Below are 22,906 nucleotides of genomic sequence, written 5' to 3'. Positions count from 1 at the left end.
ATGCAAATAGCCAATAACCTTTTCTTTTGACAATTATTTTGTATTGTGATTGTTATTAAACATTTGTATACTGTCACTTTGCCTTTACTTATGTTTGCTGGGACTTTTCCCCTCGGGTCTCCACTGAAAATGGGTTTGTTTGCAAACTCATTTGGACAAACCCAGTTAACAAATGTGAAATAAATAAATAAAATAAATAAATAACCTCCGGGTCAATAGCCTAGTAACCTCCTATGATCATAAGGGTGGAAAAGCATACAAGAACTTTCCTGCCCAAGGAAAAGAAAATGTATTCGTCTTCCAGGTCTTCTTGCATAGAGTCTTGGAGCAGAATCTTGCCAGCTGATTTTTCAGAGGAAGCAAAGATCTCTACTTGAGGAACTCCCCACAGATGGATCACATCTTATAAGACCTCCTGATCTAGTTTTCATTTGGCCGGCCTTGCCCTACTCAGCTTGTCTTCCATACAGCTTTGCTCTGCTGGAATGCAGGATGCCTAGGAGTGAGACTGTGCTCTAAAGCTATATCCCAAGATAACATGGCTAGCCTACAGAGAGAGTACGACCTGGTTCCCCTTGGCTTGTTGATATACCACATCACTATGTTACTGGCTGCAACATTAAGAAGTCCAGGAGACCAAAGATGATTCTGAGAGTTGGGTGCCCTGAACAGAGAAAGCATCACTTTTATATTTGTATGCTTTTATCTGTCCTTGATCTCCCACATACCTTGCACTTTTATCCCTCCTGAAACTGCTCCCCAAGCAAAGTTTGATGTGCCTATGGTGACTGACTGGATCATGGAAGGAAAAGGAGAGACCTGAGGCATACCTGTTATCTTCACCAAGTGATTTCTCTTCTGACAAATCCCAACACTGGGATCTGAAAAAACAAAGGGTTGGCGCTGGGACCAGAGAGACTTCAGATGTCACTGTATCTTCATCTCCAATGGCCTGGACCAGCTGGTTGACACCCCCACAAGAGGTGCCAACATCCTGGATATGGTGGTCACCAATATGGGGGAAACCACTGTAGCACACCCACTGTGAGGTCCTCCCTGGAGAGATCGGACCACAAATCAGTCTCATTCAAAGCAACAATCACACCTAACCCCACTCCAGCAGCAACTAAACTGAATAACTTCTCCAAAGCAGATTATAACCTCTTATGAGATGGTATAAACAGCTTCTCTGTGCCTCCTCCCTCAGATGGAAATGGTAACTATGCAGAGCTCCACACCAAAGCTTTATACAAACACCTGTATAACTGCATTGACTCGGCCATACCTGATAGGACCAAAACAAGCTCCTCAAAGAAGAGCAAACCTGCCTGGTGGACAACTGCCATTAACAGGCTTTACAATAAGAGGAAGAAATTGCTGTCTAAGAGTAAGAGGGAGCGAGCCTTCCTAAACTGGAAACACTCCCTACTCAGCTTAAACAAGCAAACAAAACTTCTTGTGAAGTCCGCCAAAGCAAACTACGAGTCCAAATTAGCTTTCTCAACAAAGGACAACCACAAGGCATTCTATAGTTACATCCTTAACCTAAAAGAAAGGCCCTGATTTGTGCAGAACTCGTAGTTAATGACACCACATATACTGAGCCTGTGGACATAGCTAACCTGTTGGCAGACAGGTTCTGTGAAAACGTCACTCCCCTGTCCCCACCAAGCATACACCATGACATCCCTACCACATGCCCCCTACCTTGCATCTTTAAAGAGCAGGTCGTAAATGCCCTTTCTAAGGCCAGAAACACAGCATCTATGGGATCTGATAACATTCCAGGCTGCGTCCTACATGGACTCCAACATGAATTAGCAACACCACTGGGTACTCTTTTCAATCAGTCTAAGCACTGGCTTTCTACTAGCTGAATAGAAAAAGTACAGTTGTGTACACTTACCATAAATGTAGATGTTCGAGTGTATTCACTGTTGCAGTCATCACACTTGGGCCTGCAGGTAGCCCTTTGCGGCCCGAATACCAGAGTTTTAGTATTTCTGCGTTGGATGCTGTCGCTTCTTCCATGACTTTAGGTCATCAGGGGTACAAAAACAGGCAGCCGACGTCATTACATCAGTTTTTCTTGCCCCAAATGTCAGGAGCCCCCAAATAGGGAGCTAGTATATGGTGTGGAAACCACCACCAGTAAAAAGTAAATACCAATACCATTAGGAATAGCCACTGAGAGGAGAGATAGAAAGAAAGAGAAAAACAGGGGGCTGGAGGGAGGGAAACCAGGACTGCAACAGTGAATGCACTCGAACATCTACATTTATGGTAAGTGTACACAACTGTACTATGTTCTTCATGTTTCACTGTTGCAGTTATCACACATGGGTTGATTCCCAGAGCTGAGGAAGGGTGGAGGCAGTCAAGAAAAGTTAGGGCTGGCTAGTAGATCCTGCAAGACTGCTGCAGCAAATTCTGCCCTGGATTTGGAAAAGATAGTTAAGTGGTAATGCTTGGTGAAGGTGTGTACAGAACTCCAGGCTGCAGCTTCCAGAATGTCCCTGATAGGGACTCCTCTGAGAAATCCTGTAGAGGTAGAAGTAGCCCTAGTGGAATGTGTTCTGACCCCCTGAGGGGTTGGTTTTCTATGGTGCTTGTAGCAGAAATGGATGCAGTGTGCTATTCATTTGGAAATGGTTTGTTTAGAAATGGCCTTGCCCTCTGCCTCTGTTACAAAGCTAGCAGCTGGTCAGATTTTCTGAAAGGCTTAGTCCTAGCCAGGTAGAACCTGAGCTGTCTGTGCATGTCTAAAGAGTGCAGAATCCTTTCCCCTTTATTCTGAGGGTTAGGGAAGAAGGTTGGCAAATGGATGGGTTGGTTTAGGGCCACACTGGACACCACCTTAGGCATAAAAGACAGGTTAGTCCTGAGGGGAAACCCTGTCAGCATGGAAGATAATAAAAGTTTCCACAGCCATCATTGCCTGTAGCTCAGACACTCTTCTAGCTGAAGTGATAGCTAGAAGCAAGTCTGTTTTCCAAGAGAGGAATTTTAACGCTGCTGAAGCAGCAAGTTCAAAAAAGGGAAGCGTGAGCTTTTCCAGTACAAAGTTAAGGTCCCAAGCAGGAGTGGGTGCTCTCCTTGGTGGCCTTAAGTTGTTAGCCCCTCTCATGAACTGTTTGATGAGAGGGTGAGAAAATAGAGGTGGCTCAGTATTGCAATGAGCCAAAATGGCAGAGGCGTGAATCTTAATGGAGGAGAAGGATAGGCCTCTGTGGAGTAGCTCTGCTAGGTAATCCAGGATTAGAGGTAAGGAGGGCACAGCTGTGTCCTTTCCTTTAGACTGAATCCAAGAACAATATCTTTTCCACTTTTCCGCATAGGATTTCCTAGTACTAGGCCTTCTGGCTTCAAGAATGACATCCAGCACCTGTTTACTTAGGGTTGCTGGTGGAGTACTCAAGGAATAAGCCAGGCTGCAAGATTTAGGGTTTGTAATTTTGGATGCAAAATCTGTCCCTCCTGCTGTGACAGCAGGGTAGGTGTCTGGTGTAGGTGCCAGGGTGGCACCATTGTCAGGCTGCGCAGGAGTGGGTACCAGTGCTGGCGTGGCCAGTCCAGGGCAATCAGAATTGTCCTTGGCCTGTCTTCTTTTATCTTGAGTAGTAGGGGGCAGAGGGGGAAAAGCATAGATTGAGAGGTTTTCCCATTGAAAGGATAGGGCATCCACTTTCCAGGCCCTGCTGTGAGGGTTCCTGGTGCAGAATTTGCTTAACTAGTGGTTGTAGGGGGAGGCAAAGAGATCCACCTCTGGGGCCCCCACCTCTGGATCAGGAGGTTGAAGGTGCTGGGCTCCAATTTCCACTCTTGTGGGTCTAGGGGATTTCTGCTTAAGTCGTCTGCCAGTGAACTTTGTTTGCCTGGCAGAAATTGAGCTTGTAGATGGACCTGGTTGTCCAAAGCTGTGCTCCACAGAGTCATGGCTAACCTGCAGAGTGGGCAAGAATGGGTTCCCCCCTGCTTGTTTATGTACCACATAACTGTGGTGTTGTCTGTTTTTATCAGCAGTTGTCTTGGAAGGATTAGGTATCTGAAAGCTGTCACAGCATTCTGTACAGCTAGCATCTCCTTTTAGTTGATATGCAGGAGAATTTGGCTTGGGCTCCAGTGGCCCTGAATGCATTTGCCAGCCATGTAGGCACCCCCCCCCCCCCCCATGCATAGTCTGATGAGTCTGTGGTCAGGGTTTGGACGGCGTGGAGTAGAGTAAAATGCAGTCCCTTGTTGTGGTTGCATGCTTCTGCCCTCAGACAAGGTATGATAGGAATGACTGTTTCCAGGTCCTGAGAATGTTGGCACCAAAGACTTTTTTAACTACCACTGAAGTTTCCTCATATGCAGTCTTGCATATGGAATTAGCAAAATACATGAGGCCATGAACCCTAGGGCTTGCAGTATTTTTCTTGCAGTTAGCTGGGTACTGGTGTCCATTTGCTTGAAGTAGTCTGTCAGACTTGTTTTTCTGGAGTGAGAAATGCCAACTGGGAAGCTGTGTCCAAGCTTGCTCCCAGGAATACAATCTTTTGACTGGGCACCAGTTGTGATTTCTTTTTGTTGATGGTGTACCCTAAAGAAATGAGAAGGCTTTTTACAAATGCCAGGTGCTGAAGCAGCAATTCCTGGCTGTCCGTCTGAATCAGGCAGTCATCCATGTATGGGTAAATATGGATATTTCTTTGCCTGCAGTATGCAATGGCTGGAGCCAGGCATTTTGTGAATATCCTGGACGCAGTAGATAAGCCAAAGGGAAGTGCAGAGAACTGATAATGCACAGATTTTGCCCTGAAATGTGGATATTTCCTGCATGATTCCCTGATGGGGATGTGCAGATAAGCTTCTTTTAAGTCTAGGGTGACTAACCAGGCATCCTTGGCTAGCATAGGGAGAAGGTGTTGCAGGGTATGCATCTTGAATTTTGGAACCACCAGGAAGCTGTTGAGAATTGAAAGATCCAGGATTGGGCACCAAGAGCCCTGTTTCCTGGGTACCAAGAATAGTCTGGAGTAGAAACCCTGACCCCTTTATTCTACTGGAACTGGCTGAATAGCTCTGATGTTGAGCAGGGAAAGAACTTGGTTTTGAGCCCCTGCCCACTGGTTTGGAGGAAGGTCTGGAAACCCGCTTGGAGATGGCAGTGAATGGAAATAAAATTTGTACCCCTGGAATAAAATGTTGAGGACTCATTGGTCCTGAGTGATGGACATCCAGTTTTGTGCATGAAGGGCAAGTTTTCCTCCTAGGGGCACAAGCAATTGGGCGGGGCTGGGAGGTAGAGTTGAGAAGTCATTGTGAACTTTTTCCATAGGGAGGTGGCTTACCACTCCCTGTTTTAGGGGTGGGAGCACTCCATTGCTTAGATCTTTGCATACCCTGAGACTGTAGTCTGGGTGGTCTGTTTCCCCTGGGTCTTGTTTGGGAAGGCCTGGAGGGGGCTGGAAATGACCAGTGTTTTGAAGAGTAATGCCTACTGAATCGAGGTGGTTGCACCTGTAAAAATCTTTTAACAGTTTGCATAGATTTAGCTTTTTCTTCCATCTTTTTAAGAACAACTTCTGCTTTCGTGCCAAACAAAACGTCCTTATTTAAAAGAGTGTCTAGTAATTTGGATTTGACATGAACTGGCAAGGTCTGCTCCTTCAGCCAAGCATGTCTTCTCAGTACAGAGCCAGTGACTGCAGCCCTGCAAGATGCTTCTAGGGCATCAAAACCACACTGCAAAGTATGCTTACTAACTTGGTTTGCAGAATGCATAAGCTCTTGCAAATCTTCATTTTCTGCGCAATCTGGAAATATTACCATTATTTGTTTAATGAGATCCATAACATGTTGCTGGTACTTCAACATGTGAAACTGGCAATTCAATGGCCTGATAGCAAGAGGTGCAGATGTATATACCTTCTTACCCCATCTGTCTAAAGCTCTGGAATCCCTGTCCGAAGGGGTAGGATATTTGGCTGTAGTAGCCTTAATACCTTTAGGTCCCTGGGAAATGATCTCTGGATCAGCAGTAGGATTCTTGAAAAGAAACTTGTGGGAATCGGGTACTCAGTAGTACTTGTCAGGTTTCCTAGGGGCCGGAGGTAAGGTGCCTGGAGTAAGACTGGATTCCAAGAAAACATCATCCACAACATCTAGCACATGGGGACTATCTAAAGGCCTCTGCTGAGGTAGCTCTCAAAATTCTCTGAGTCTCTTTTTGGACTGAGGATAGTTTTGGCATTCCCAATGGAAATGCTCTCTTAAAGTATGCAAGGTTTCACCAAAAGAGAAATCCTCTGGAGCGGAGGCAGAGGGAATGGATTCCTCTGCATCTGAATCCTCATAGGCTGATAAAGGCATGTCCTGATAATCAGAAATGTCAGTCATCGGACTACTGGTCTTTAGAATCTGAAGGCAACTGAATTATTTGTCTCTTAGCAGGGGAAGGCTGGCTTCCCCTAATTAGCGTTATAAGGTCTTTAGCCATTCTAAGCATTTGTTTTTGTGGCATAGGGGACTGAGCATTCGGTTTGGTTGCCCGTTTTCTAGGTGTAGTGCATACTCTGGGCCTAAGAAACTCGGCTGTTTTGGCTAAAAAAGAAGTCATCGGTTTGATTTGAACATCGGTAGGTCGGAAAACACCCTCAGAAGCCGGTGCCTGCACAGCGGCTCCGGACCCATCCAAGGTAGAGACATCCGCTGGTTCCATAGTCAAAGAAGCATCTCGTGGCATACCGGACTGCGAATGAGTCTCAGCAGAGTCCTGCGAATCCACAGAAGTGGTTATCCGGGGCTGCAAAGGCGCCTCACTAAGTACCGGCGGACTGGCGACTAGCTTAACGGAAGTGTCGTTGGCAGTTTTGGACCTATGCGGTCTGTCTCTGTCTTTATCCTTACATTTTTTCGGAAGATCGGTAGTCGGATGGCTTACTGAAGCCATTTTGGAATACAGAGATAGAGAGCGAAAGAATTTAGCAACAAAAAATAACCCAACGACGAATGGTTCGGGCGTTAAACAAGGCACAAAACCGACAGCGAGGGATGTTGTGGGTCTGGGCCTAAACAGGTGATGCAGTAAGAATGAAAATCTCTGTGAGGTATTTGCTTTCCACTGGCAAGACAATTGTTAACTTTTTCCTGACATCGGTTAGAGCAAGAAAAAAGGATCCCCAACGGGGTACTTTGCTTTATAAGACTTCAGGATTATCAGCTCAAAAAATTAAAATTTCAGGTAGCGGCTGGGTTCTTCCTCGGCAAGAAAGACTGGGTAATGGTGTCGGCTGCCTGTTTTTACACCCCTGACGACCTGATGTCATGGAAGAAGCAACAGCATCCGACACAGAAATACTAAGACTCTGATATTCGGGCCGACTGAGGGCTACCTGCAGGCGGATAACCCGTGTGTGATGACTGCAACAGTGAAACACCTTATTTCCTTGCACAAAGGTGGTGCTTCCACTGACCCTGGGAACTATAGACCAATTAGCTTGACTAGCCTTATCTGCAAGGCCATGGTGCGAATCATCATGAACCTTATCAAAGATATAGGTAATCTCCAAACACTTGACCCTACTCAATTTGGATTTGTCAAAGGGAGAGCATGCCTGTTAAACCTGGTGGACTTCTTTGAGACAGTCACCAAGGCCCTGGATGAGGAGAAATCTGTGCACACAGCCTAACTAGACTTAGCCAATGCATTTAACACTTTTTTCCACTCAGGCATCAATGACAAACTCAACCAACTAGGCATCAACTCTTATATCATTAGATGGGTCACTAGCTGTCTCACTGATAGAACTCAGTCAAAATAAAGGAATCCACCTCCAGCAGCAGACCCTGTAACTAGTGGTGTTCCACGGGGATCATTCTGGGGACTTCTGCTGTTTGGAATCTATTTCTCCTAAGTACAAGCTAAAACTAAAGGGTCTGTGGCTGACAAAGTTTGTTGAGGACTGCAAGCTGGGAGTGTTCATAGAATCTCCAGATGATATCAACATTCTACAAGAGGGTCTTACACAAACAAATGATTGATGCCAAAGTCATGTCCTTAAACTCAATGCAAAAAAAGTATTATCATTCCTTTTGGGAAAAGGGATGTTCCTGCTAACCACCACATCAATAGCAACACCTTAAATTCATACTCAGTGATGAGAGATCTGGGCACACAGGTTGACAGCAACCTTACCTTTGACCACCATGTCTCCACAGTAGTAAGAAGGGCATTCTATATTGCTCATCTCATAAGTAAGGGCACTGCCTCCAGACAAAAATAAGTTATTACCTCCCTGTACTCTAAGCACCTGCAGTAATTGGAGAAACCACAAAGGTACCTCAAAAGGAAAATTCAAAGTCTTCACCAATTGTCCTATGGGGATTATCTGAAGTCACGGTCACTTTATTCTGTTTCATACAGACTACTCAGAGGTGATCTCCACCTTGCATACAAGGCAATCTCTGACCCTGGGTTACTGGAATTGCTTCATATCCAAAAGTCAAATGGTACAAGGATTACTCACTCTAAAGCCCTTAACCTGGTATGTGACATAAATAAAACCTGCTGGTGGGACAGGTTGGTCTCCCATACATTACCGCACCTTTTGAACAGACTTCCACTTCATGTCAAACAGAGCACATCATTGGTCCTCTTAAAATGCAATCTGGACAATTGGATGGGTGACTGCAAATTCACCCCGGGGGTTCCTCCTGTGACCCCTCTGGATGGGGGCAATAGGTGCTGATCATGGAAATAAGGGTAAGAACTTGGCAAGGCTTTTAAGGGTCCTAGGGCCATTAGCCTAGTAACTTCCTATGATCCTATGTAAAGTCTTTCCAGGGTTATCATGAGAATCATAGAAGCCATGAGTCCCAAAATCCTGAGGTATTCCCTCACAGTACGTGAAGTCTGTCAGGAAAACCATACAAATGGATCTAGATATAGATTTATTTTATTCCTGTGGAAGAAAAGCTCTTCAAATTGTGGTGTATTTGGCAATTACGGAAACAAAATCCTTTGTCAAGGATTCAAGAAAGACTTTTTGAATGCTCTCTTGGAACAGCAACTTCTTTAAGAGCTCTCTCACCCAAGAGAGAGATTCCTGACACTTTGAAAAAAAGACTGTGCAAAGATAAGTAAGTGGTATAACTATGGAAAAAATGTGGATACTGTGCAGCCTGCGATGAGCTACAACTGCAGCAAGACACTGTGAACACTACTGGTGCAGTGAATAGTTCAAAGCGTATGGCAGACAACTGGTAATGCCCATCCAGACACACTAAACCTTCAGAAACGTCTGAAGTCTGGACGAAGAGGAATGTAATAAGCATATTTTAAAATCTAGTGTTAAGTGACATCATATTGAATTTGGGCACTATCACAAACAGGCTTGGGAATGAAAAATCCAGAACTGGTCTCCCAAGTATTTTCTTTCTTTGTCACTAAAAACACCTGGGAAGGGGAACTGGTTCTATTATTCTCTAAGACAGCATGTAACAAACAATGAGGAATTATCCTGGAAAAGAGGAATTTCCTCCCAATGCCATCTGTAACCTTGATGAATGATCTGCAGAGCCAATTTGTCTGAAACTATCTGTTGCCAAAGAGAAAAGTAGAAATTCGGACTTTCTGGAAGAAAAAATAGGCTTCTTGGGTCAGGGGGACAAAATCTCTTAAACAGTTAATTCTGACTTATTGGACTGTCCTTGGTTTTGGGAGTTTCCAGAATTCTTCTTGGAACATCCTTGTCATTTCTTCTTAAACACCTGTTTATCTGCATTTTGTTGAGACAGTTTATTTTGTTTCCTACCAAAACTGGATGGTAAGTTAGACAAGCCCTTGAAAATTTTGGAAAAGGAGGGTTGAAAAATCAGATTCCCAGAAATCAGCTTACCCTTTTCATCATATTTTTTAATCACCTCAGCAGGAGAGGGTCCAAAAACTAAATCTTAATCCAATGGAGAATTTGAAATTTCATGCTATCATTATCTGGGAGGTTCTGAGAATGCAGCCATGCAAACCTCCTCAAAACAGTATCAGTGGCCTTAGCCCTTGAAAACACATCAACAGGCATACACACAATGGATACAATGAGTAGTGACTTGAACAACAGAAGAAATTAAATAAAATTATTTAAAGCAGATTTTCCTTACAAGAAGAAACTGTAGACAAAACATTCTTCATACTTACACAACTAGTCAGGAGAAATGTTAATATACAAGCCTAACGAAGTCAAAACTTTGAAAATCAAAGTTGCAGAAGCATACACTTTTTCCCATACTTAATAATTTTCCCATCCTTAACAGAAATAGGATTGCAATCCATCCTTACCAGAAATAATAGGATTGGAATTAACAGAGTGTTATAGCAGTCAAAGGATTAACTAAAGCTATAGCTACTGAATCGGGTTTTGGAAGAATTTATAAAAACTTTAAAAAGTTTGAGGAACTTTACACATGGCCTCAAACTCAATGCAAAAAATGTATTATAATCCCTTTTGTAAGAGCGATGTTCCTAACTACCACCATACCGAATTACTCATTTTTTACCGAGTTTTGGGGTCCAAATAATGGGGTGCCACAATTCCCGAGTGGCATTCCTTCATTTCTGACTTTTCCCAGCTTTTTTTTTTTTCAGTTTTTTTGAGCTGATGTCATCACGTGTGCGATGACGTCAGCTCTGTCGGGGCTACTAGCTTGTCGGAACTGAGCTCAAGGGCTCAGTGCACACATTTCCGGCTGAATGTATGTGTGTACGCATTTCCGCTGGATCTGCGAACAGGAAACTGTTTTATTCAAATGGATCTGTGAGTCCTTTTTATTATCTGCGAGCAGGGATTATCATTTTTGCGAGTGGCGTTCTCTCTCTTTTGGGAAATTCTGCGACAAGCAGGAACTGAACAATCTGGCTGAAGTAGGAAACTTGTTTTATTCTGTGGTGAACGGACAGGACTGTGTGTGTATGTCTGTATCTGTGTGTCAAAATGCCCCCAATTTAATACACCTGGTGGCTAGGAGTAACTCAGGCTCAAACCCTGTACCTTGGGTACAGGGTAAAAAGAGCCTAAAGTCCCTTGCCACCACTTGTGAATTTATGCCTCATATTTTTTATCCGTTCCTTCCTCATAAAATCTGTGGTTTTCAGGATTTTTGTGGCAAATCACTGAAGTATAGAATTCACTAAATAATGACATGCATTTGAATTTCAGACTTCATATTCTTCAGAAAATAAATGGTAACACAAAACCTTTTATTCTAGCAACTTTCTAAGTTTATAAGATCAGTATTTGAAAATTTTTCCCTATTTTGGGGCTGTATTCCCCCATTATCTATGTCCAGGTTTTTTGTGCTAAGAGGTTGAGAGCTATGGTGAGAAGTGAGAACTGAATTCACTAACTGATAGCCATTTAAGTTTCAGTCTTCATATCATTCAGGAAACTGTTGATTTGGCATAGTGGTATGTTGCTCTGACTGTAGCGCACAGGGTCCTGGGTTCAAGACTTGACAGTGAAATGCATCGTGATAACATTTTATTCTAGCAACTTTCCAAAATGTTTGTCCCCCCCCCCCACAAAAAAAACCCTGAAACTGAAAATAAGTACGAGAAGCTGTGCAAGATGTCTATGGCTTACACTACTGTCACTCTATTCTGACATTATATATATATATATACACACATATATATATATATATATATATATATATATATATATATATATATTGTGTGGGTGTGGAAGTAGACTCTTATGATGGACATGTTCGGAATTGGGCAGTTTTCTCATTATTGGTTCATTCATTTTGTTTCATTGCCTACTGGAAAAATGTTCAAACAATAAATTTAAGATGTGCTCTGTCTAGCAAGTGTACTACATTATACAAGGAATATAATTTAATAAAAAGTCAGGAAGGTGTATCAAAGAACACATGTATGTTTCTTTTGTGTGCAAGGGGCCAATGATTTGAAAACAGCCCAAAGGTAGTCTTTATCCACCACTGGCCAGATGCATTTTCTTTGGATGTGGTGAGTGGGTTTCAATGCATGTGATTTTCAAGGGCAGAGAAGTTTTAATGCCAAGTCTATTTTCATTGTGAGTCAGTACTGCTTTGTTTCGCAGTTTTGTTTAGCAGATGTCTATTAGTGTTTGTGCATTGTGCTATAAAATGTAAAAATGAAATCCAAATAATCATTGTAGAAGTAAAGCAGTCTGCACACATTAATGTTTATGGTAAATGGGCTGAAATAGACAAGTAATGGGACATTGGAATGGCTGCAGGTGGACTCTGGTGCCATATTTTGGTTTTCTGTTCTTCAGTTTGCGTTTGAAAGTTGGTAACCTACAACTCCACTGGAGTGATCAGGGTTATATAATTATGTATGCAAATTTGATGTTAATTAGCGTACAGATTTGTACCTATTTTTCATGGGCCTTGTCCAGATTTTTGATGTTTCCAGGTTGAGAGGTATGACTACAACATCAATAGCAACACCCTACGTATGCACTCAGTGGTGAGAGACCTGGGCACACAGTTTGGCAGCAATCTTATCTTTGATCACCATGCCTCCACAGTGGTAAGAAGGGCATTCTATATTACTCATCTCATAAGTAAGGGCATTGCCTCTAGAAAAAATGAAATTACCTCCCTGTACTCTTCCCTCATCAGGCCAATAACGGTTTACTTTTACAAAGGTGAAACACATTCATGCGATTGCTCATATGAGCGAATTGTAATCACGAAAAACAAAACCGCGCCAGTTTCCAATATTCGAAAATCAGCAAATCGAAAAGCAGATTCACTGATTTTCAAACATAAATGTTGAATAAAAAAATGAAATGATTACACCCCCCCCCCCACTTTAATATACTAACGCCAAAACTGCACTACAGTGGGGAAAGGGGCCATTTTCCAATCCACATTATAGTGCAATCCGCCCCAAAATGCCGAATCTGCAATGAGTGAATGTCACTGTGCATTCGCTCATTGTACATTCAAACCTTTTTGCATTCGACATTTGCAAACTTTGCAAATGTCCTTCCGCACATCTACTGCTCGCCCAAGTGCAAAACGCACGCATGATGGTAAACCGGCCAATAACAGAGTACAATGTTCCTTTTGGTATGTACCTTTCCAAGCACCTGCAGCAATTGGAGAGACCACAAAGGTTCCTCACAAGGAAAATTCAAGGTCTTCAGCATTTGTTCTATGTGGATCATCTGAAAACTTTGTCACTTCATACTATTTCATACAGACTACTCAGAGGCGACATCTGCCTTGCATATAAAGCAATCTCTGACCCTGCATTATTGGAAATGCTGCATATCCGTAAGACAAATAGTACACTAGTTACTCACTCTAAAGACCTTAACCTGTTATGTGACATTAATAGAACCTGCTAAAGGGGCAGATTTGTCTTCCAGAGGTTACCACACCGTTGGAACAGACTCCCACCATGTCAAACAGAGCTCCTCATTGTCCCTCTTCAAACACAATCTGGATGACTGGATGGGTAACTGTAAATTTACCATGGGGTTCCACCTGTGTCCCTCAGAGGGGTAACACATGCTGATTGTGGAAATAAGGGTAGAACTTATCTAGATTTGTAAGGGCCCTAGGGCCATTAGCCTAGTAACTTCCTATGATTCTATAATCCATCGTACCTGACGTTTTAGGGGCAGCTTGCAAGATAATTGCATTCAGTAACACACATCCTCCAAAGCAGAACTGGAAGAATGGGTGCAGGTTTTGGAAATTCTTTCTGTGGCAACTCATAGTATCTTCTTAGGGACTCTGAAACCTCAATGTTCTCCCACTGAAAACGCTGGCACATTCTAGAGAGCCCACTGCAGAACAGTCAGCAGTTGAGCTCTCCTCTAAGACTGAATCAGAAATCAGAGGAGAAAACCTTGTATCTGTCCATTCACCCTCCTGTCCAGATTCAGAATACTGAATCTCTTCAGAAAAGATATCCCACTTTCTTTTACTGGAAACTACTTCACAAGAAGTATAAATAGTCTGAATTACACCCCAAGCCAGACCCATTAAATTACTCCTAAGGAAATCTGAGGAGGAGGAGGAGGAGCAGATACACGTTTAGTTTTCTGTTTCTTTTAGGCAGGAAAAATGGAACCAGCAGTGTTATTAATGGCAGCAACAGCAGCTTCCCCAGGGTTGGGCACAACATTTTGAAAAAAACTGGTAAGCCTTCCCTGTTTGCACTCCCAAAGCTGACACAATCAGCTCTCCCTTGTCCACTAAGGGGACCCCAACAGCCACAGAGGACATGGCTAACCACTGGTCCATAGTGGTTGTAGGTGCTCTACCAAAAGGATCCGGAGTAAAAGATGAGTGGCTTGAGGTACAACTAAGGGCCACAGCAGAGTCACCCGCCTGCGGTTGAGGCAAACTGCTAGCCTGCTCCAACAACAACAGCTTCTTTTTGTGGCCGGAAAAGGACAGACTGTTAGACTGACAGATTGTTCCATGGTCAAGCTGAATAAAGGTGCCTCTTTTCTGTGGAAAACCAGCAACAAATGCTGGTAAAAAGAAAGACATTCAAAGTAACTTTTTTCTCAGACAAACACAGTAAAACGCACTTTTAAAACACTTTATGGCCCCACAAAGTAAAATAAACAATTTCTCCACAGAAAAATGGTTTTCAATTACATTACATAACTTTTAAACTGACAGGAAAAAAAAGAGCACTGCCATTTTAAAAGTCCAGTCCAGTCCAGTTTCACGACTGAAACACCAACACCTAGTTTTAAAATAAATTTCCTGAAGAGGAAAGTATCTATAATAAACAAAATAATTTAATGGAAGGGAACTTATCTACCCACAAAAGAAGCAGCACAAGCTGAGAGTTGATCCTTGAAAGCCTTAGAGGATGGCACTCTTCTGCAGCAGTAAAGCTCTGAAGGGCTTGGTGCTCAAACTTGACTTTTTTTAGTCAGCGCAGCTCAAGCTGCCTGACAGTTTAGGCGTCTGGAAGTTGCCCTGAAGCTTTAGAAGCTGCCTGGCCGTTGCATCCTTGGCAGAATATAACCCATACAACCAAGGCTACTGCAGCAGTGATGAACACAGATTTCTCAGTTTAAAAGTTCACAGCACCTATACTTCATCTTGTGTTTCATCAGCTACAATGAAGTGCCAACTGCTAATCTCCCAAGTCACTCAGCGAGTGGGCTAAGAGTGTGTGTTTATCAAGCTCCATGCTGTAATAGGATCAGTGTCGCAGCAATGTGGCAGTTTAAACAGTCCTGTTGGAAAGAGGCATGTTTTATAAGCAACATTTTTGTAATAGAAAGATGCTGTGTGAACTCAGTTTTTTTTTCATGTGTTTAAGCGTACTGCTATCAAGGAGATGAAAGACCAGACAACACCATGAGGAACAGAGGAGATGTCAAAACAAAGTCTCCAGAATGTCAAAATTTGAAGATGGGATTAATACTGCACAGGTAACAATCTTCTCTCAAATGTCTCAAATGGTAGAGTTTTACTTACTTGCAGTACAGCTGGCGTGAGTTCTTGGTTTAGCACCTCCAACAGTGTGGATAAGGGTCAAATCCTAATATTTTTATGAAAAGTGAGGAGAAGAGGCAAACTTCTGTCTTGATGAGTTAGACTACAAACTGAGTGTAGTAACAATGAAAATTAGCAAGTTTTTAAATAATGAGTAGACGTAAACAAAAACCACAGTGTAACATTTTCCCATTTTCAAACAGAAGTGAAGGTGAAATTTTCTAGAGCAGGGAACACTTGGATTGTCCTGGTAAGAACAAATTCTCCTGCTCTGATTAAATTAATTAGTGAAGGCTTCCAAGGGAAAGCCAAAAAGAAAAGAAAATCTTATTTGGAGGCAACTCAAATGTTACAGTGATAGGTCTGCATCATTCACCCACCTCTTCAGAGCAAGCATTTTGAAGAGGTGACAGCATCATTTTCTGTGATTCCGATGTAATGCTGAATGTTTTTACTGGGCTGCAAAATTATGTAATACATAAAGTGACATTCTTCTTCTGGTGACTGCTATGTTAGAACTGTCCTTGTAGGACAAAGTTCTGGAACAGCTTCTAAGTTCCACCAAAGCTTAAGAAAGCTTCAACCACCAGTCAAAAAATGTCAAAATGGTCTGGTTAACTAGCTTAGTTCAGAAATTCCATTCTCAAGCTTATGACCTAGTAGTCTGCAAAAAAACTGACTACTATACTCGACTCCTTATATATAAATCTATTATATTCATCAACTCCCTATATATAAATCAAGGCTACTACTAAAATAAGTAAAAAATGACTTACTCTGACTTTAAGGGGAAGCTTATGCCATAGATATGAAAGGTGTTCCATAAAACAGTTCACTTTTTTTCTGTCTATATTTACTGTTGTATTAGGTTCCCTGAACAGATATTAGCAATTCATCAGCATGTTCCAGGTACAGACTTTTCACACAAAATGACTAGATACTGCCCTGTAGACCAGGTAAAGATCTTACCTTAGTAACCTGTACAAAATGAATTACAATGGCAATTAACAGTTCACATATTCCAGTCTTAAGTTTTTTTTCCAGTAAAGAACTATTGTATCTTCTGAAGTGGTTTTATGTGGCCTGTTCAAAGGCCATAGAACCCTGCTTTGTATTCAATAATGAGTTAAACAGTAACACAAAGTGATATACCCCTTATGAGTCTAGACATACCTTTCAGAATTAAACAGGCTATAAAACTGGCTGTTTTGACTCTGGTAGATGACATGATGGTGAAGTTTAAAATGATGTATACTACTCACTCTGGATCTTAAACGATGATGTGATTTTTATTATGTAAACATTTATATAGTGCATTTTTGTAGACAATCTTGGAAAAGCTTGGCATATTTTAAAGATTTATGCTTCCCAAAATGTAACCCTTTTCATATTTCATTATACAGAGCTCAATTCTCTTTTATACTTTAGAAAGACTGATAAGTCTGAAAAGGGTAAGACGTATTACACAACCTTGTTGAATGCAGCTGGTTACCCCACCCAAAGGGATAGACAGGCAAGCCCACCCCTGGCTTGTTGTAACCTGTTGCCTAACCAATGTTTTTACTTAAATGGCCAAATTCCAAAAGACTCGATCTCAGTGTAAGTAACTTACTCCAGTGTAAGGTCCATCTACAAAGCAAGTCTATACAGGAGTAGCCAATCAGGAATCCTACAATTTCACCAAATATTTTCTGTTAAATGTACTTACATATTCACATTTTGCTAACATGCATTCATGAATGAAGAAGTTATTAATACCATGGAGTCCACCAACAGTATCTTGAGCAGATTTGACTAAACGAGGATGGCATCCCAGACTGTGTTTTTAAGTAGGTCATTTATTCTAATAATTTCTAATTGTCAAAGTCTAGCAAAGATGATTTGTGATAAAAGCTGGATTTTACTTAGGTTGCAAAGCTTGGCATCATTTGTGTAATAAGGAGGTATAACCATGGGTGGGAAGCATAAAGATGAAAGGTTTGCAATGATGTAATTTAATATATTGTAACCTCTGACAGATTCTACACTGTTTACATCAAATTGTTTTGATAAATGCCGCCTACTATTTGAGCATATTTATTTGATATGGAACAGTTTACTCACTTGCTGTCTGAATAAAGTCCTCATAAGATTATCTTTTCACTGATTTTTACATCCTGGAGTCAAATCAGAAATCTTCAAGTTTTGCAGAAGACACAAATGGTCTCTGGCAATATCCCCATCACATATTCAGTTTTGACCCCTTTAATTCAGTCTTCAGATGCTGCACTGAGATCAGTTTCATCTATAACTATGCCAACACTCCACAATGAAATGAATAATGCTGTAAGATGCAATGTATTCAACCACTTTAAAGTTCCATCTGTCCTACCTGCAGACCAAACAAAAACATACCATAGCAGCAACCTGAAGGTGGTAAATCCTGGTTCCACCACCCCCGAAGTACACGGTTAAACAAGTTACCCTTCACTGCATGCACTGCTGGCAAAGAAAAATCACCATGAACCATGTCATTACTATAGCACTCCATCCTCACCATACAGCATGCATGTGCACACTCACTCACACACAGTTTAACCTCATGTGTGGCTATATGCAACTGTTCTATTACTAAGTCATCGTTAAACCAATTAGCTTCATACAAACTCATGGAAGCATGATAGAGAAATCACACTTTAGACAACCTTATTCCAAACAGATGTGAATGATGAACATTTAACTTTTATAAAATAAACAGATAATAGAATCATGGATACTCTTACCTATTAAAGTGAACATCATACCTGCTAAGTGCAAAAAGTTCTCCAATGACAATGAATTGTTGATCAGCCAGATCTGCAGAAAGATGGCAACCAGAACACATGAGCAGCCCAAAGCTAGCAGCAAACTTCGCATTGGCTGTGGGTTTACACATTGCATGCACAACAGTTTTTGAATGCTTTGAGGTGGAGACGCAATGTCACATCAATAGGCACTTCAGAGATTTCCACCCTCTTAAGTATAGTCCTTTGCTGACTCCTAGTCATGGAGCAAACATTGCCATTGACTACAATATATAGCACCCCACTGCAGGCATGATACTTCATTTAGTGAAAAAGCACTGGAGTATATTAGTCTGTCACTTGGCTAGCAGGTATACTGGCAGTGGTTGCTGATTCATCGGTTGGTTACCATCTGGAAAGACAGACAAAGGAATACTCTCAGCTACTGCTGACTGCTTATAAAATGCACTTGCTTGAAATGATGACATCATCAGACACAGAACTTATTGAATGACATGGCCACTATGTACTTAACAGAACAAGAAGTTATGTACTCACCATAACGTTCAATGTATGTTGTCCATCTTGCCTCACATTCTTACCTGTGGGTTCGGAGCCGAACCTCAGCTCCGACTCGGCCATACTCTAGCTCGAAGTCTTTCGATTGGCTGGGCTAAGAAGGCATCCCATGCTGCATTGCTCCCTTTCCCCAGATCTTGTTTACTGCGAGTTAATCATTCACTCCTCCACATACAGCAACATATAGAGAAGGAAGAACATACTAACGAGAAAGGAATTTGAAACCATACCTAACCCATAGGTCCTCCAGGATGGGGGAAGGAGGGGGGGGTAAGTAAGAATGTGAGGCGAGATGGACTACATACATCGAAAGTTATGGTGAGTACATAACTTCTTGATGTTATGCAGTCCAATCTCGCCTACATTCTTACCTGTGGGACAGCGTCCCCAGCTCCTGAATCCTGGGAGGCTCAGTGGAAAATACTCCTGAGCACTGTGGAACCAAAGGAAGACCTGCCTCTGGACACCAAATCCAACTTGTAGTGAGTAACAAAGGTGTGAGGAGATGCCCATGTAGCCGCAGCACAAATATCATCCATAGACAACCTGGCCTGAAAAGCTGTAGAAGTAGAAACAGATCGGGTAGAATGAGCCTTCACTCGAATGGTAAATCCTTGCCACCTGAAGCATAAATGAATGAAATACAACTAGAAATCCATCTGGACAAAGTGACTTTGGAAACAGGAGACCCAATCCTGTTTTCTGAAAATGAGACAAACAACTGATCCGATTTTCTGAGATACTTCGTTCTATGTAAATAGAATCGTAATTGTCTGTGCACATCCAGCTGATGAAATCTAAATTCTGCCTTGTTCGAGAATTCTGGAAAGAATACAGGTAATTTCAATGGATTGGTTTAGATTACTGACGGAAGCCACTTTCGGTAGGAAGGAAGGGTTAGGTCCGAGAGAAACCTTGTCCTTATGAAAAATCAAGTAAGGTGGTCTAACTGATAAGGCTTGAAGCTCCGAGACATGTCTGGCTGAAGTGATGGCTACTAAAAAGATGGTCTTCCAAGTCAAATATTTTAAATCACAAGTGGCTGCAGGCTCGAAGGGGGTTGAAGTGAGATATTGTAGAACAAAATTTAAGTCCCAAGGCATAACTGGTTCAAAAACTGGAGGAAGAAGCAGCATAGTGCCCTTCACGAATGCCTTACAAAGTCTGTGTGCCATGAGACTAGGCTCATCAACGACGTGAAAAGTGGAAATAGCCGCCAACTGGACTTTAATAGTTGCGGCCATTGATCCTTGGCTGAAAAGCATGGAGAGGAACTCCAGGACTGACGAAATTGGAGCTGTATAAGGATCAATTTGTCTTGCATGCGCCCAGATGGAAAAACTCTTCTATTTGCTGGAATACATTTTTCTGGTGGAAGGCTTATGGGAAGAAGACAGAATATGAACCACTTCAGGCGAAAAATGATGAAGCCTGACTAATGATGGAAGTGGAGGAGCCAGGCTGTCAGCCGGAGGGTCTGAAGAGAGGGATGGAGCTGCTCCTGACATATGAATCAGCAAATCTGGTTGAGGGTCCAGAATCCAGGGGGCATCCACTAGGTAAGGATGGAGGAAGGAGAACCAAATTTGACGAGGCCAGTGTGGAGCAATCAGAATCAATTTGCTTCCCAAAGATTGCACTTTCTTAATAACCTTTGTTAGCAGAGGAACAGGAGGGAAGGCATACAGTAGACCGGAGGGCCAATCGTGAACTAGAGGGTCCCTGGGTGATTCCCCCTGAGGAGGGATAAGGGTGAAGTAACTGCTGCATTTGGTATTGAGGGAGCTGGCAAATAGTCGCAGCAAGGCTGACCCCACCTGTGGAAAATCTGCTCCGCAACCTGATTGTTCAGGGACCACTCGTGAGGCATAAGAATCGCTCTGCTCAACCTGTCGGCAATCACACTGGACTTCCCCGGAATATGCATTGCTACAAGAAAACGTTGGGAAGCCACTGCCCACTGCTACACTCACATGGCCTCTCTGCAAAGGGGATACGACTTGGTTCCTCCCTGTTTGTTTAGATACCATATCACCGACATATTGTCTGTGTGGATCGCAATTGTCCCAAGAGGAGGAAAGCTCTGAAGTGCTTGCAACGCTAGTAGCACTGCTCTCATCTCCAGGACATTGATATGCAGATGCATCTCGTGTTCCTGCCACGTGCCTTGGATTGTCCTGCCTAGATAATGCCCCCCCACCCCCCACCCTATCTAGGAGGTGTCCATGGTCACTGTGGCAACCAGAGAGGATGGAACAAAGGGTTTTCCCGCGTCAAGGTTGCTGGTGTGAAGCCACCATTGTGGATCCTGCTTGCACCCGTCTGTGATTATTATGAGATGAGAAAGAGGAAGATGTTGCAGAGACCACTGGGCGAAGAGTAGCCATTGAAGGAGCCTCATGTGTAGCCTCGGCAAAGGAACCAGCATAACTGTAGCATTCATTGTGCCCAAAAATTTGAGGATAAATCTTGCCTTCACTCTTCTCAAAGGGAGCAACGCATACACCTCCTGTTGTAAACTTTGAATCCTTTCTCTTGGTAAAAACGCCCTCATGAGCACGGTGTCTAACTCGGCGCCTATAAAGGTGACACGCTGCGAGGGAAACAAGGCAGACTTTTCCCAATTTAGAGTTACGCCTAATTGTTGACACAGATTGATCATGGAGTCTCTGGTTTGTAGGAGCAAATGCCTGGTGGTGGCAGAAAGGAGCCAAGTCATCCAGGTACAGAAACACTTGGAATCCCTGACGTCTCAACTGAGCCGTTACCACTGCCATGCATTTGGTGAACACCCTGGGGGCTGTGGTGAGACCAAAGGGCAGGGTGCAAAATTGAAAATGACTCGCTCCCAGCTGGAAGTGTAAATGACTTCTGGATGCCCTGTCCATCTTTATATGGTAGTAAGCATCCTTGAGGTCGATGGACCACATAAACACTTCTTTTCCCAACAATGTGAGAATAGATTGCAACGTGACTATTCGGAACTTGGACTTCTTTACATGGGTGTTCAATCTGCTGAGATCCAAAATGGGTCTCAGGTCCCCTGTTCTTTTCGGCACCAAAAAGAATCTGGAGTAAGTCCCTAATCCCATCTGGCCAGAGGGGACAGGCTGGATGGCTCCTTTTTCTACCAGCTTTAAAACCTCTGAAGCTGTGAATCCCTTTGATTGGGTGGAACATCTAGGATTTTTCTGATCGGGGGGGAGCTGATGAGAAGGGAATGCGATATCTTCCAGAAATTATTTTTAATACCCATTGGTCCTGAGTTATACTTTGCCAGGCCTTTTGGTATAGTGAAATGCAACCCCCGACTGGCTCCGGAAATGCACAGTCGGGCCTCCCATCAGGAGCAATGGTAGGGAGAACCACAAAAGGAATCGCGGTCTCCTGGTTATGCGGGCCTCCTCTGCCCCTAGGGCAGCATCTACCAGAATTACCACCACCACCCCTGCCTCTGGAGGGGGACTCACCATGTGCGTCATGAAAAAATCTCTGCGATTTTTTGAACCACATCTTCCCACCCCTCTGGGTCTTGGGATAAGGCCAAGAGGGTAGGGAAAAATGGACTCCCTCAGCAGACAGAGTTTTTCCCTCTTGCTCGCACCTAGTGAGAGTGTCCTTCACCTTGGTTCCGAATAAGGAGGAACCATCAAACGGGGCGCTGGTGAATGTAGACTTGAAGGCCTCCGCAAAATTACAGAGGCGCATCCAGGAGTGTCTCCTAAGAGTAACTCCCGAACTCGCTGCCCTACTCGCTCATCTGACTGCATAAGAGATCAGCCTCATGGAGGAGTTAGCAATAGAGTTGAGGGTAGACATCTGAGCATTGACCTTCTGAGCCACCGTATCAGAAACGTTACCCTGTAGAGTATCTCCAAGCTCTTTCAGGAGATCTCTTTGGAGCCGTGTAAAATGAGATAAATAATTCAGTGACCGCAGTGTAAAGGCCGCTGAAGAAAACATACGCTTCCCGTACCGGTCCATGGTCCTAGACTCCTTGTTAGGAGGATGGACGGTAGACGAAGGCTCAGCCAGTTCCTTCTTGGTGGCTGCTGCCACCA

General features: G+C 43.0%; 1 protein-coding gene across 8 annotated transcripts in view; it reads right to left on the bottom strand.

Moving 5' to 3' along the window:
• Positions 1-22,906, bottom strand: part of B3GALNT2 (beta-1,3-N-acetylgalactosaminyltransferase 2) — a 1,092,678-nt gene that overhangs the window by 1,022,566 nt on the left and 47,206 nt on the right. For 7 of the 8 annotated variants that reach the window (XM_044075837.1, XM_044075856.1, XM_044075828.1 and 4 more), the window contains one exon: positions 18,267-18,678. In XM_044075837.1, coding sequence (XP_043931772.1) covers positions 18,267-18,423 — 157 coding nt within the window. In that variant the 5' untranslated portion in view covers positions 18,424-18,678. The remainder of the gene's footprint in view (positions 1-18,266; positions 18,679-22,906) is intronic. The other variant, XM_044075879.1, reaches the window with a different exon arrangement.

This window comes from Protopterus annectens, chromosome 1.part1, assembly GCF_019279795.1.
Source record: "Protopterus annectens isolate FY-2018-M chromosome 1.part1, PAN1.0, whole genome shotgun sequence".
NCBI lineage: Eukaryota > Metazoa > Chordata > Ceratodontiformes > Protopteridae > Protopterus > Protopterus annectens.
This window is presented reverse-complemented; position numbering and strand designations above follow the sequence as displayed.